At 38.2% G+C, this 16,832-nt stretch overlaps 1 protein-coding gene across 3 annotated transcripts in view; it reads left to right on the forward strand.

Annotated features, from left to right (window-relative positions):
• MIA3 (MIA SH3 domain ER export factor 3) overlaps window positions 1-16,832 on the forward strand; it is a 54,274-nt gene that overhangs the window by 15,570 nt on the left and 21,872 nt on the right. For 2 of the 3 annotated variants that reach the window (XM_030868356.3, XM_060299554.1), the window contains exons 6-7: window positions 464-609; window positions 15,449-15,580. In XM_030868356.3, coding sequence (XP_030724216.1) covers window positions 464-609; window positions 15,449-15,580 — 278 coding nt within the window. Of the gene's footprint in view, window positions 1-463; window positions 610-14,194; window positions 14,486-15,448; window positions 15,581-16,832 lie in introns of those variants that run through there. The other variant, XM_030868358.2, reaches the window with a different exon arrangement.

The following is a 16,832-nucleotide window of genomic DNA, read 5'->3' on the forward strand; positions in this document are numbered from 1 at the left end:
AGAATTACAGTTTTTCAGATTTAAAAAAGATCATCCATTGGTATAGATTTACTAACACTCTTTTCTTACTCATTGTTTGCCTGAAGTTTCTAATACAGTGCTTCACCAGCACTAAATAAATGTTTGTTAAATGTGACAGTGTGTATATGGGAAAAGCATAAAATTCTGGTTTTCTCAGTCCCCATGAGTCTATATTGTTCAGATAGCAGTTGCATTGCCAGGGAAGTGATGGAGGGACTGCTGGTGGGTAGAGTGGGTTGGAGATGATGTTCACTTTATAATTGAGAATGTGATGGCTCTAATGGGGGTTCTGAAATGTTTTTATATAATTGTCTTCAGGAGAAGCACATATCCAGGCAGAGTGACTGATATTTAGTGGGCACTCAATAAATATTTTACATGAAGAGAAACAAATCTTATTCTGAAGCATAAATAAAGTATTAGCTTTCTCCCTCAATTTTAGGGATAATTACAACAGAAGTCCCTCCTATCGATGCTGTTGATGCAAAAAAGCAACTAGAAACAAATGCTGAAGAACCATCAAGTGTCACACTTGTGGAAAATGCAATTCTTTTCATATATTCATTCGTGTTTTATTTAACTAAGACGGTAAGTCTGACATACAATTTCTTCAAATAGAATGTTGATCATTACAGTTTTCAAGTTGATTTTAAGCATGAGATGAAGAACTTAAAATGTCTGTATGAAAATTACTCCTGAGCCTTTGAAGGTAGCCTCTGAAACAAGCCGCAGGTGTGTGATGTTGATTGGTGGGTTCTTAGCTCAGTTCAGCACTTGAGAAGGATGTGCTGCCTGCCAGCACTAGACATATGCACACCTGTAAAACGCGGTTCTTCCCTCGAGGACCTTTCAGTCTAGCAGGGAGATAAGGACACTGACTTGAAACACTGTATGATATGGGAAGGGAGAGAAGTATTTACCTGATGGTGGAATAATATGTTGAATAAATTAATTCACTGAGGTGGGAGGACGGTCAGAGAAGGTCAGAAGTTAGCTGAGACATGTTTTGAGCAGGGTTGAAGGACCCGTGTGAGTTGGATGTGTAGTTTGTTGTTGAATAGGACTGGGGGAGATGCAGTCACACGGAAGAAGCCATGTTTGAAGAGTTGGGACATGAAGAAATGGTTACTTGGGGAAGCCAGGGAAGCGTTAGTCGGCGTTATCCAAATATAGAGTTAGAGGGTCATGGTCTTTTGGAGGGAGATGGTCACACGTAAAGGAAGTTGTGTGTCATGATAAGTGATGTTAGGGATGGAGATCCTTTGAAGGCTTTAAGGAGGAAAGAAGTATGGTCATATTTGTTCCTAGAGTCACTTATGGCAGAATATTTGTTCAGATTTATCTGTCTGAGTCCTGATCCAAATGAGACATTTAATCTGTCCAGAAGCTTAAGCTTTTTAGGACCTAGCGCCCCCTTGTGGTATTTGTTGAAATTCGACATTCCTCTTGGTAAGTATGGGAATGAGCAAGCTTTCCGAATTTGGAGACAAAGTTGCCCTTGGAGCTATAGAGAAAGTATTGTCTCCAACAAAAATATTTTTCCTTTAGGTTCTGTTATTTCAAGGCTTTTGTAGGAAAAGGGTTATTTTTTGTTATTTCAAACACAGGGGCTTTGAGTGAGGATGGTCCGGTTTCAAATCCCATGTTTATCATTTAGAAGCCTGGGCAAATTACTAAGTTTGAACCTCAGCTTCCTCATCTATAAAATGCAGATAATGCCTACTCCAGCTGTTGTAAGAATTAAATGAATTGATAATGTCAAGTGTCTCGTGTAGTGCCTGGCATTTTATAGGATCTCATCCCCTGCCTACTTCTCATTTAGATGGTCGGAGTGCAGTGTAAAGACATTGAATACCTGGGGAATTCAGGAGAAAGGCCACCAGGATGGGAAAGATGGAGGAAAACCAAACCATTTTTCAGTTTTCTCCATGGTTGTGGTAGTGGCAGCCACCCCGGTGATGGTGTGCATGACTTGTGCAGTTAGAATAATGAAATTTTCAGTGATTAAGGCAGTCTTAGAATTCAAATTTGGCTATCAGCATGAATCATCATCACCTCTAAAATTTAACAGCCTCCAAATGTGGGAGGAATTCTTCATTCATTTTATTTGTGGATAGGCACAGAGCCCTGTTCTAGTCCTGGGCTGGGGGACACAGATGTGGTAGAGGATACAGTCTCTGCTTGAGGGATGGTGGGAGAAGACGCAGACATGAATAGCAAGAGAAAAGGGTGCATGTTACAAACTAACAATGATTTGAAAGGTATTGTCAGGAAAGTATTTTGATGGCCCAGTATGTACAGAGTATTGTGCTAGGAATAAAAGAGTCTAAGAGGTATGAAGCATCTTTCTGATTTCTGAAAGGCTTAAAAAGGGGTGTATCAAATCTATATGAAAGTTGGAAAAATGGAAAACATGAAATCGCTTTCATGAATTATCAAATAAGTAGTATAGATAATTATTTGATAGAGCTGGGGAATAATGGGTTGCTGACTTGTTTGGAAAAACTGCACCAGAAGTCAGATGCATAGATCAACAGTTAATGGAATCTCAGGGCTTGGAGAGATCTGAGAGAACAATTAGTCCAACTTCTCACTAACTGCAGTAATTTCCTCTAGTACAGCCCTGACCAGGAGTTACGAGGTCTGGGCATCAAAAATTCCCAGTGTGATCAACCTACCTTATAAGGCTACACATTGCTCTGTTGGCTAGTTCATTCTTATATTGACTCCAAATTTTCCTCCATATGATTTTTTTTCTCTTAGAATCTAATTCCTTTTCTATATAGTAATCTTTTCAATATTTGAAGTTATTGCTTTAATTTTGGGGTTTTTTTTTAGTGTTTTAGCATGGAAAAATTTCAAAATAGTAATAGTAAAGAGAGAGAAGAGTAAAATGAAATCATGGGCCCATCACTCAGCTTAATGGTAATTCCTTAATATCACCCATTATTTGACACATTTCAAAATCCCCCCCCCCTTTTAAAATTATTCTTACTTAATTTGGGATCTTGTTGAAGTCCAAAAGTTATAAGGGGTTGATACATGCCTTAAATCAACTTTAATCAGATATATATTCCATATAACAAAGTGTACCCATTTTAGGAATATGGCTCAGTGAGTTTTAACAAATGCATACACCCGTGTAAAAACAACCATAAGCAAATACGGAACATTTCCTTCGTTTGAAAAAGTTCCCTTGCGTACCTTCCCAATATATCCCCCAAACTCCAGGCAACCACTGACAGAACTTTTTCTCATGTAGATTAGCTTTTCCTGTTGTAGAATTACAATTATAAATGGATTTATAGTTAGGATTGAAATTTGCTCAGTCACGTGGTAAGTTTATTTTATCTTAGAAACTGCCATAACTGTTCTCAAGGATGACTGTACCATTTTATACTTCCACTAACAATTTCTAAAACTTCCAGTTGCTCACATATTTGCTAACACCTGGTATTATCAGTCTTAAATTGTAGACATTCTAGTGGGTGTGTCTTTGAGGTTTTAATTGTACTTCCTGATGCTTTATGATGTTGAGCGCTTTTTCATGTGGCCATACTTTTTTGTGGGTTTATGTGTGAAATAGCTCTTCAAATCTTTTGCCCCTCTTTATTTATTTATTTACTTTTTTTTCAATTTAATTTTTATTGGAGTACAGTTGATTTACAATGTTGTGTGTTTCAGGTGTACAGCAAAGTGAATCAGTTATACATATACATATATACACTCTTTTTTAGATTCTTTTCCCATATAGGCCATTACAGAGTATTGTGTAGTGTTCCCTGTGCTATACGGCAGGTCCTTATTGGTTATCTATTCTGTACATAGTAGCATGTATATGTCAATCCCAATCTTCCAATTTATCCCTCTCCCCTTCTTACCCCCTGGTAACCATAAGTTTGTTTTCTACATCTTTAACTATTTTTAGATAAGTTCATTTTTTAGATAAGTTCATTTGTACCCTTTTTTTAGATTCCACATATAAGTGATATCATGTATCTCTGAATGACTTACTTCACTCAGTATGACAATCTCTAGGTCCATTCATATTGCTGCAAATGGCATTATTTTGTTGCCCTCCTTTAAACTGGGGTTTTTTCTTACTAAATATTAAGGTCTAAGAGTTCTTTATATTCATATAGTTTAGATACAACGCCTTTGTCAGTACATATTGCAAATAATTTCTTCCAGACTCTGGCTTGGCCTTTCAATCTCTTAACGTTGCCTTTTAAAGAGCAGATTTTTAACTTTTTAACTGTTTTATTAATGTTTACTTTTACGTAAAGTGCTTTTTATTTCCTGCCTAAGGAATCTTAGGCATTTCCAATGACATGAATATTTTCTCATGTTTTCTTCTAGAAGTTTTATAGTTATACCTTTCATGATTAAGTCTTTGTTCCATTTTGAGTTAATTTTTGTGAATGATGTGAGGTAAAGGTCAGGTTTCATTCCCTCCCCCCCCCCAAATGGATATCCATTTGCTCCCATACCATTTCTTTCCCCTTCAGATTACTTGGCACCTTGAGGTGAAATCAGTTGACCATATATGCATGTCTCTTGCTGGACTTTATCCTGTTCCACTGATCTCTATTTCTGTCCTGAGACAATACCACACGCTTTTAATTACTACAGCTTTATAATAGGTCTTGCAGTCAGGTAGTTCTTTTGCAAAATTGTTTTGGCTACCGCATTTCCATGTACATTTTAGAATCAACTTATCAGTTTCTACAAAAAAGCTTGCTGAGAGTTTGATTGTTATTATATTGAATCTATAGATGAGTTTGGGAAGAACTGATATCAACAAATATTAAGGCTTCTAATTAAGTTCATCTCTACATTCATTTAGATCTTCAATTTCTCTAAACAATGATTTGTAGTTTTCACTGTACAAGTTTCATGTGTATTTTGTTTATGTATGCCATGTATTTCATGGTTTTTGATGTTGTGAATGGTATCTTTTTTACATTTTGTTTACAATTACTTTTTTTGTTGATGTGTAGAAATACAGTTGACTTTTGTATGTTGACCTTGTACCGTACTACATTTACTTATTATTTACTTATCTTAGTACTTATTTACTAAATTATCTATTATTTCTAGAGGGAGTTGTAGATTTCATAGGATTCTCTGTGTAGATGATCATGTCATCTGTGAATAAACACACCTTTTTAAAAAGTCAGATTAATTAAAGCATAATTTACATCTCGTAAAATTCACCCTTTCTGTGTACAGTTCTATGAGTTTTCAGATTATTTTTTCAAAAAATTTTTGTCTCCTTTCTCTTGCCTCTCCTTCTAGGACTCTAACTATACATATGTTAGCTCACTTTATGTAGTTCCACAGGTCACTGAGGCTCTGTTCTTTTTTGTTGTTGTTTTTTAGCCCTTTTATGCCTTTGCTTCAGTTTCAGTACTTCCTGTTGCTGTCTTCAAGTTCATTGATCTTTTCTTTTGTGGAATCTAATCTGTTGTTAAGCCCATCAGGTGAATTTTTTATTCCTGATATTTTATTTTTTAGCTCTAAAAGTTCCACTCAGTCCTATTTTATATCTTCCATTTCTCTCCTTAGTATGGTCATTCAAAAAAAATTCTTAAATATATTTTATGATTCTTTTAAAGCCCTTTAAAGCTAATATTCTGTCATCTCTTGCAATTTCTTGGTCTGTTTTTACTTATCTCTTAGTTATGGCGTACATTTTCCTGCTTTTTTCCATGTCTAAAGTTTTTTTTTTTTTTTTGGTTGGTTTGTTTCTGTTTGTTTTTTGGATGCTAGGCGCCGTGAATGTGAATGTTGTTGGGTGCCTGGGTTTTGCTGGCTTCCTTTCAAAAGGATTGAAGTTTGTTTTGCTAAGCTGTTAAGTTACTTGATGATCAGCTTGATCCTTTCTAGTCTTATTTTTAAGATGTGTTAAGAGGTGTAGTATATGTATAGTCTTTACTCCAGGGCTAGTTTCTCCCTACTATGATGACGTTATTCTTCTGTAATGTACTAAATGCCTTGAGCATTCATTAACGTTAATTCATGCTGACTAGCTGAGATACAAATGTCTCCCAGCCCTGTGTTAACTGGGAATTCTTCAGCTTCCAGCCTCCTTATAGTTGTTCTTTTTGCCTGTCATTGTTCTTTGCTGATCCTCAAGGAATCCTGCTTACACAGGTGCTGCTTTGAGTTCAGCCCAAGACTGAAGGAGTCATCCGTGCAGATTTCTGGAACTCTTTCTTTGTGGTTCTCATCTTTCTGGTAACTTTCCCTGCATAGTTCAGGCACCTCAGTCTCCCTGAGCTCTGATCTCTGCCTCCTAGTGAGACTGGTGTACTCTGCTTTGGTTCTCCCTGCCTGTACTGAGGTCTAGAAAGTGCCTCTAGGTAGAAAGCTGGGTGATCACAGGGCTCACCTCATTTGTTTCCCTTCTCTCAGGAGTCACAATTGTGTGCTGCCTATTGTTCTGTTTCTGAAAAACTATTTTTTTTCACATATTTTGTCCAGTTTTCTAGTTATTTTCAGTGGGAGGGCAAGTATCCGATTAGTTACTCTGTCTGTAGATGTCTCCTTTTTGTTTGTTGCAATGTATTCATTGAAGAAACAGGTTTGGCTGCTAGGGGGTATCATAGTGTGGATTTTGCTAACTGCATTCCCCTAGTACAGTGGAACATTTTCCCTTGTTCTTTATATTTCTCGGGAATTGGTTGGTCAGATTGGTAGTCAGATTCAGTTTCAATTTTTTTTTTTCAGCTTCAATTTTGTTTGGCAAGAATACTTGATAGAAGATGTATACTTCTATCAGGAGGCAGCTAATGTCTAAATGTCCCTCTTCTTTTGATGTTACTAGTCATTGGTGACATTGACTAAATCTGTATCATAGGCTGCAGAATGGTAATTGACTGTATTATTCGTACTTCATGTAAAGGCTGGGATACTTCTACAAAGAGAAATTTACAATCAGCTATGCTTTACACTGAGATTTGGTGTGTATAGTTAACGCAGTATAAATATTTGATTCTTTCTGTTTAAATAGTTTTCAAAATAATGAGTTGTCTTCCCAGCATTATCCAGAGATTCCCAGAGGCTTTTGTGTGTGCGTCTCTTCTAATTCTTTTTTAAGAATCATGATGATGTCGTGAATTTGAAAATATTTAGTGCGTTACAATCCACTGTAGTTATTATTCTTATCAGTGCTCAATTTCTCCCATTGTGGGTCAGTGGGAGCCTCTTCAGCTTGGCTCCTGGGCCCTTTTGACACCACCTCGTGGTCACTGATACCTTCCTTGCTTTCTAGTGTAACTAGATGTTCTAAGCTCATTTTGTACATTTTCTGCCCAGATCTCGAAGGAGCTATTTCTCTAAAGAGCCCTGGTTCCTTTTAGTGGGAAATGGTATTTAGAGGCAACATTCTGGGTACTGAGATTGCTTATTGCTTTTGAGTTGGCCATCAGGTCTAGGCCTTTTTTAGAGGACAAAGCTAGGAAATATGTGGGGATTTTCTTATGTGAATATTCATCATGATGCCACGTGGATGCTCCCAATCAGAATTAAGGATGCTAGTGGAATTTAAGCTAACCACATCTATCTGACATTGTATTTTCTTCCTCCAGTGTTGGAAATCTCAGTTTTTACTAACATCAACATAATTATTTACCTTATTTTACAATGTTCACATAACAGTATTAAAAATACCAATAGCAACACTGCCACCAGCGATACGTTATTGAAAATATTGCAAGGATGTTTTGCAATTCTTTTTGTCTTTAACCTATATCCCACTAGGGTATGCCTGAAATAATTCCTTAATGTTGTTCTGCCACCAGCTTGATACACAGTTAGGTTAATTGTTTCATATTTGCTTTCAATTTTTAGGGATTTTTTAAAGATTTTTTATTTTATAATTATCTAACATTTACAAGAGCCCAAGTCAATTTGTAAAACAAGGTCTATTCAGAGAAGTCTAACTTTTGTCCTAGTGTTATCCAACCTGTTGATACCCTCCTCTATATGTATTTTAAAAATTAATTTCATTATCTACCCTACCATTAAAAAATAAGCAAATGATTTCTGCATCTAGCCAAGATAGGTTTTTAGGTACCAGCTTTACCCTCCTAACTGAAACAGCTAAAAAGAAAAAATCAGACAAAATACATGAAACAACAGTTTTCAAGTCATCAGGTAACAAAGGACAGTAATTCCTGAAAGATAGGGAACAGATGCCATGAGGGCTACAATTGTTACATTTTATTGCCTTGAGAAAGTTCCCAGCCTGTGGCACAGAAAAGAGGAACCCTGAGTTAAGGGGATGGAGCTGAAAGTCCAGGGAAAGCAAAGCAGCTAGAATTCACAGCGCGGAGTACCAAAAGGAGAGCACTACACAGAGAAAGAACCCTAGGGATCTTCGAGAGGTCCCCTTCAAGTATTCATCAGAGTATTGATCAGCACGTGAGTGTGACAAGACTATTCAAGGTCAGAGAAACACATCAGTGCTGACACAGGGCCAGGAACAGTACCTCCTAATTCTAGGGGAATTGGGTAGAGTTTCAGAAGGGTCTTGCCTCAGACTAAATGTTGCTCATGCCTTACATAACAAATCTTAAAAGCAAGACCCAAAAGAATCGAATTGTTTCCCAGTAATTTACCTGCATCCCAGGACAAAGCTTAAGAATATCTGCTGTATTAGTTAGGGTTCTCTAGAGAAACAGAACCAAGAGGATATACATATAGGAAGAGATTTATTACAGGGAATTGACTTACACAGAGATGGAGGCTGAGAAGTCCCACAGTATGCAGTCTGCAAGCTGGAGACCCCACAGAGCTGATGTGGTAATCAGTCCAAAGTTCAGCGGCCTGGGGAGCCGATGATGAGATTCTAGTCTAGGTCTGAGGGCCTGAGAAGCAGGAGCACCAAGAACAGAAGACTGATGTTCCAGCTCAAGAAATCAGGGAAGACGGGACAAATTCCTTCTTCTGCACTTTTTTCTATTCAGGCCCTCAGTGGATTGGATGATGCCCACACTGGAGAGGGCAATGTACTTTACTGATTCCATCAATTCAAATGCTAATCTCATCTGGAAACACACACAGACATATCCCAAAATGACATTTAATCTGGGTACCCCATGATTAGCCAAACTGACATAAAAAAATCACCATCACATTTATTCATAATGTATGGCATCCACTCAAAGATTACCAGGCATGTGAAGAGGTGAGAAAAGATGACTCATGATGAGGAGAAAAATCAGCCAATCAAAACCAACCAAGAGGGCTTCCCTGGTGGCGCAGTGGTTGAGAGTCCGCCTGCCGATGCAGGGGACACGGGTTCGTGCCTCGGTCCGGGAAGATCCCACATGCCACGGAGCGGCTGGGCCCGTGAGCCATGGCCGCTGAGCCTGTGCATCCGGAGCCTGTGCTTCGCAACGGGAGAGGCCACAGCAGTGAGAGGCCCGCGTACCACAAAAAAAAAAAAAAAAAAAAACAACCAAGAACTGCCAGAGATGTTAGAATTAGGCAACAATACTAAACAGTTATTATTACCATTTAAGTAGAGACATTAAAGTTTGTTTTTTTTTTTTAAAAGACCCAAATCAGACTTCTAAAGATGAACTGCCTGAGGTGATAAATATACTGCGTGGGATTAATACTAGACTAAACATTGTAGGTGAAAAGATTAGTGAACTTGAAGATACAGTAATAGAAGCTATCCAAAATGAAACATACAGGAGAAAAAAGACTCAAGAAAAATGAACAGGTCATCAGTGAGCTGTGGGGACACTTTCAAGCACTGTAATAAATGTATAACTGGAATCCCTGCAGGAAAGGATAGAAGAGGTGTCCAGAAAATTATTTGAAGAAATAATGGGTGAAAATTTTCCAAAATTTATGAAAACTATAGACCCACAGATCTAAGAAAGTCAATGAAACCCAAGTACAAGAAGCATGAAGAAAACTACACCAAGACATATCATAATCAAGTTGATCAAAATAAGTGATAAAGAGCAATCTTAAAAGCAGCTAGAGAAAAGAGATTTTAGGAAGTAAGATAAGGTTGACGTCAGGTTTCTTGTTGGAAACAAGGAATGGGAGAATATAGTAGAATAATATCTTTCAATATACTTCAAGGACTTCCCCGGTGGCGCAGTGGTTAAGAATCCGCCTGCCAATTCAGGGGACACGGGTTCAAGCCCTGGTCCGGGAAGATCCCACATGCTGCGGAGCAACTAAGCTCATGTGCCACAACTACTGAGCCTGCGCTCTAGGGCCCATGAGCCACAACTACTGAGCCCATGTGCCTAGAGCCTGTGCTCCACAACAAAGATAAGCTACCGCAATGAGAAGCCCGTGCACGGCAACAAAGAATAACCCCTGCTCGCCACAACTGCAGAAAGCCCACGCACAGCAACAAAGACTCAACACAGCCAAAAAATTAATTAATTAATTAAAAAATATATGTATATACTTCAAGAGCAATATTGTTAATCTCCAATAGCATACCCAGCAAAATAATTTTCAAAAACAAAGATTAAATGAAGATTTTTTTTCCAACATACAAGAGCTAAAAGAAATCACCAGCACGTCTGCACCATAAGAAATGTTAAAGGAAGACCTTTAGGCATAAGGAAAATGACAACAGATGGAAATAATGGAGCTACACAAAGGAGTGAAGAATGCAGAAATGGTAGCCATATGGGTAAATATATAAAATGATTATCTCATTATTTAAATATCTTTAAAAGTTAATTTACTGTTTAAAGAAAAATATTATTAATGTACTATGGGGTTTAGAAAATATGTAAAAATAAAACGTATGACGACAATAGTTTAAAGGTCAGGAGAGGGAAAAGTGGTAATAAATCTTGTGTAAAATTCTTATTGCATATATGTAGTATAGTATCACTTGAAGGTAGACTGATAGGTTAAAGATGTATAGTATAAACTCTGAAGTAACCACTAGAATAACAAAACAAGGAGTTATAGCTAATAAACCAACAAAGGAGATAAAATAGAATCATTAAAAGGCTTGATTCAAAAGAAGGCAAGAATTGGGGAAAAAGGGAACAAAGAACAGATGGGACAAATAGAAAAAAAAAAGATGCTAGGCTTAAACTTAATCATATCAAGCCACAGACTAGGAAGGAATCATTGCAAAGCATATATCTCATAAAGGACTTATATCCCAAATATATAAAGAACTCTCAAAACTCATTAATAAGAAAACTGATAACCCAGTAAAATGACAGCACCAAAGAAGATATGTGATGTGGACAGCAAATAAGCACAGTAAAAAAAAAAATCTCAACATCATTAATTATGAGAGAAATGCAGATTTAAACCACCCTGAGTTATCACTGCACACAATAGAATGACTAAAATTAAAAAGACCAAGTGTTGGAGAAGATGTGGAGGAACTGGAAATATACACTGCTGGTGGGGATATTAAAATGGTACAACCACCTTGGAAAACACTTTGTCAGTTTCTTAAGAAGGTGGACATACGCCTGTCAGATGATCCAGCCATCCCTCTGCTAAGCATTTACCCCAAAGAAAAATAAGTTATACATCCATAGAAGGCCTTGTATGTCAGTCTTCATTGCAGCTCAATTTGTAAAAGTCAAAAACTGGAAAAAACCCAAATGTCTATCAGCAGGTAAGTAAATAAATTGTGGTTTATCCCTACAATTAAACACTACTCAGCAGTAAAAACTAATGACCTACTGATATATGCAGCAACATGGATGAATCTCAATTTATACTGAGAGAAGCCAGAGAAAATAGAATACATAGTGAATTATTCCATATATATAAAACTTCAGGAAATGCAGACTAATCCATTAGGACAGAAATTCTGTGACAAGTGGTGGGAGGTAGGGTTACCAAGGAGATGAGACTTTTGGAGGTGAAGGATATGTTCATTATCTTGAATGTGATGATGGGTTCACAGATGCACTCATCTTATCCAGATGTGCACTTTTAATATGTGCAGTTTTATTTATTGCATGTCACTTTTACCTCAAAGCTGGGAAAAAAAAATAATTTCTCCTTTTATTTTTTTAGATAAAAATATACTTTTCTCCACTCCCTTTAAAAAGATATGTATATTCTAGACATCATACCCTAGCAGTATATAGAACTATTTAATTTCTTTTTTCCAGTTTCGCAGTACAGTTGACTCTTGAACAATACAAGTTTGAATCGTTTGGATCCCTAATTGTACGCGGATTGTTTTCACTAAATGCATACTACAGTATTACACAATCTGCAGTTGGTTGAATCCTCAGATGCAGAAGGAGGATACCAAGGAAACTCGCGTAAGGAGGGCCCACTGACTATAAATTGTACGGGGATTTTTGACTACTCATTGGGTTTGTACCCCTAACCTCTGTCGTTCAGTGGTCAACTGTATACTTTAGTGTATTCAACAACTCTTCTGTCGATGGACAGTTTGGTTATTTCCAGTCTTTTGTTATTATAAATAATGCTAGAATAACATGGTTTTGTGCATATATCTTTCCAACATTTGTTGTTATGTTTCTAGTATCTTTGAGATAGAACTTTAGAAGTTGGATTGTTGCATCAGTAGGTAATTACACAGGTAATTTTGGGAGACGTTGCCAGATTACTGTTTATAGGAGTTGTTATCATTTTGTATAATGATCAGTGCATAAGAGTACCCATTTCCTCTGCATTCTCTAAGAATATGTTGTCAAATGTTTGGATCTTGCGAATATAAGTGAGAAATGGTATCTCAGTGTGGGTTTAATTTGTATTGCTTTCATTATGAGTGAGACAGAGCATGGTTCCCTGTTTGTGAGCTATTCCTACTTCTTTTCCTGAGGACTATCTATTCCTTTTTCCAGCTCATTTTACTATAGGTTTGCTGGCCATTTTCTCTATTTGTAAAGTTCCTTATATTTTAGGAATATTAACCCTTTGTAATATGTTACAAATATGTTTTCCGCAGGTTTTCATAGTCAGGCTTTGCTTATTTTGTATTTTTGTGTCCACGGGCTGGACACTTTTTTTTTTTTCTCCAAGTAATCAAGGTTACAAATCTTTTCGTTTGGATTTTGAGACCTAATTAGGAAGGTTTTGCTCACTCGTAATACATCCATATTTTTTTTGTAGTAGTTGTTTGTTCTCATTTTTTACATACAGGTTTCTGACCCATTTGGAATGTATTCTTGTGAATAGTGAGAAAAAGATCGAATTTTTATTATTTTCCATTTGGTTATCCAGTTAGGCCAACACCACCTTATTAAATAAAAAGTCTGTTTTTCCCCCAACTGACTTACTGTATGCTGAGTTGCCAGCGCAGTTGGGCCTATTTCTAGATTTTCTGTTCTGTTCCATGGTCTGTCTATTATTGGGCCAGTACCAGACTGTTTTAATTACAGAGCCTGCTTAAACCGCCTGCCTACCTTCCACCCATGCCATGCCCTTCTTTTTCAGGCTTTTCCTGCTTGATTGTTCTAATGAATTGGCTTTATATTCAACTCATAGACATACCTTTAAAGATCTGCAAACATCGTTCCCCCGCCCCAGGTTAAATATCTTTAGTTTCTTCCACTTTCAGAACGCAATTTCCAGACTCTTCCTTGCCCTTTTCCACAAGTTCTATAACCCTAAAATGTGGGACCCAGAACTGACCTCATTGGCATAGGTGTGGTAATAGCAAGATTCCCTAGAATTACACTTTTTAAAAGGGCATCGGCACGAATGTGGGACAGTGTGGACATTTGGAGTCCAGGAAGGGCAAAAGCAAGCAGGACTGGAGCGGGCTGGGAAGGAACCTGGCCCAGGAGACGGCGGCCGAGGCAGGGGGTGGTCCATCGAGGGAGCGGGAACGGCTGATCTGTCTGAGCATTTTAGGGCAGGTACCCGGCGTCTCAGTACCTGGTGACAAAAGGATCCAGCTCTGGGCAGGAGTTAAGTGGCTGGCCTTTCTCCTTTCCCCCAGCCCCCGCCCACTCTCCTTCTCGAAGCTCCCAGGCCCATGGAACAGCGCTTTCTCGCCCAGTTCCTGCCGCAGGTGAGCCCCGTCATCTTCGCCTCGTTACTTGGTTTCTTCCGCGTAGGTCTCTTCGCTCTGCTCCCCCGCCTCGCTCGACCGTTGGTTTCTTCCGCTACGGCCCGCTTACGGCGGGCCCGGCCTCCGTAGACTCGTGTACTTCCGCCCGCCGGGGCCGTGTCTGATGACGTGTTTTACAGGAGGAGTAGGGCGAAAGTGCAAGCTGCCGGGGCAGGCGAAGTTCAGTCCCAGGTTCCGCCCCCTGAGCCGGGTCCTTTCTGAAGGAGGAAACGGTGACAGAGAGGGGGTCCGGTGTCGTCCCGCGGGGAAGTGTCGCCTCCGCTCCGCTGTCCCGTCACGATGGACTCAGTTCCTGCCACTGTGCCTTCTGTCACCTCTTCCCCGGGGGACTCGGAGCTTCTGGGACCCCTGTCGGTGCTCTACGCTGCTCTCATCGGCAGGCTCCTGGAGGTGATGGGCCCCCGCCCCCAGCTCTGGCAGGCGGGTGGACGAGTTCTGAGCGGACGGGTACACTGACTGACGGGGCGAAGAGGAAATAGAGTGTGTCAGGCCCGAAGCGGGCGGGACGTTTCGGTGCTGTTTAAGGAGATGATGGGAGTGTATTTGAGAAGGTTTTTGTCGCGTGTTCATTTTTTAATTACTAATTACTTATGATGTGCCAGGCACTGTGTTACTTTCTGGTACACAGTCGTAATCAAAGCAAGCGAGCGTCATCATACGGCTCCTTTTCATGTTATCCTCCGCACCTTTGGGGGATGGGGCCAATATGATAGTTAACTTCTACAGGGCCGTGAAAACAGTGTAGAAGCAGACAGGAGTTTAATGCGCTGTCTTTGAGGAAACTTTTAAAATGAAAACATTGGGTTTATAGAAGACAGTTAAATTCAGAGCAGTCTGTCTAAACCAGTTAGTTATCAGGAAGTGTTTGCAGTTTCTCAGCCTTTGTCTTTCTGTGAGTAGAAAACAATTAAGATTTCAAATCTTAGAGGAAAAGCTTATATTTGCGTTGTTCATTATCGCTTCGGTTTTATTTGCAGCCATAAAAGATTCTATAGTATGTTTCAACTTTTTGTTTTATGTGGCTTAAGTCATAAAAACCAGCTAAGAGAAAAGTATGATCCAGAGGGATTCGAGCCATGTGTTGGACAACATGATGTGTAGGGCTTATTGCAAAATGGAAATATATGCTCAATGTAAAGACAGATTTATAATGTTTTAAAATACGTCAAGCCAAACAAGAAATAGGAGGCCGCCAGTATCCTCTTTTTATTGAAGCAGTGGAAACTATTGAAGAACTTTGAGGGGATCGCTATGTAATGGAGTTTGAATTCGATTTCTGCGGATGATTCTCTGTGACTGCTTTATAGTAAATTTCTGTCAGGTTTCCCACAATTTCTAATATCTCTATTTCAGCTAGTTGCTACATTGCCTGATGATGTTCAGCCTGGGCCTGATTTTTACGGACTGCCCTGGAAGCCTGTACTTACCACTGCCTTCTTAGGAATAGTTTCATTTGCCATTTTCTTCTGGAGAACTGTCCTTGCTGTGAGTAAATAAAATTAACGTATACCTTTAGACTCATAAATACAGGACTGTTTTATAATCACTTGCCCTGTTGTTTCTTTTTTAGTTACTAAGTTGAACACAAATTAATATTTATAATCCAAGCTAACAGTGTAATCTTTGTTGGTAAAGACATAGGTGAACAAGACGGCATGTGTATAATCTCAATGGGAAAACTTCAGTTTATAAATCAGAAGCATTAAAAATGTTCATGTCCTTTTATATAGTATAATACCATATCTAATAGTCTATTCTAAAGAAGTAACTGATCATACATTAGAGATCTTGTATAGGGTGTTAAAAATGGAACCGTGTTTATTAGAGTGAAAACTTCACAGAACCTAAATGATCCATCATGGGGGGGTTATTAAATTATTGTTCATCTATATAATGAGATATTAGGCAGCTCTTAAAATTTATGTATTCCAAAGACATTGGGGCACAGAAAGTGCTCACAATTTAATGTTAAGTGGAAAAAAGCAGAAACCAAGACTTTAAAGTGTAGATAAACTGTGTATTATGTAAACGCATATATACGTACAGAAAAAATGCTGCAAATGGTAAAAATATATATCAGGAGAAGAGGTAAATTTTCAGTCCTTTTCCTTATATATATCTGTTTCACAGATTTTTCTAATTTGATCATGTGCTGTTGTGTTCAGAAAACATCTTTTTATTTGGAAATACATATTATATAGTGTCCAAAGACACACTATTAAAATTTTTATTCCTTAGGGTCTTTTTCTGTGCATAATTTGTCTTTCATGCTTTATATATATATATATATATATATACACATATATATGTATTCTCGTACAGATACATGCTTATGATTGTTTCGTGGTCATCTAACATAATTGAGGAAGAAGATATTCTGTGTAAATGAGCTTTGCAGATGAAAAGCTTTCAGTTTCAGTTGAAGCTTAACAGTTAAATGGCCAAAAGCATTGGATGAGTACCATTCTAAACTTCGAGTATTCTGATTTCTTAATTTTATCAGACATATCATTGTTAATAAGCTTTCTCTCCTTGCACAAGTGATTGTAAAATCACTTAAAAAGAAGGGTCTTTTGCCTGGATTCTTGTGAAGACTCCTTAAACCTCATGGGGCTTTTCCTCAGATACGGGGAAAAAGAATAGAAAGGGTGAACAGAAGGGAAAACGGTGAAAACGTTTTCTGTTTCCCACTCTTAATTCTCCCATCTCAAAAACCCTGACATGGCTTAGATTTTTA

The sequence above is a fragment of the Globicephala melas genome, chromosome 1 (genome assembly GCF_963455315.2).
Source record: "Globicephala melas chromosome 1, mGloMel1.2, whole genome shotgun sequence".
Lineage (NCBI taxonomy): Eukaryota > Metazoa > Chordata > Mammalia > Artiodactyla > Delphinidae > Globicephala > Globicephala melas.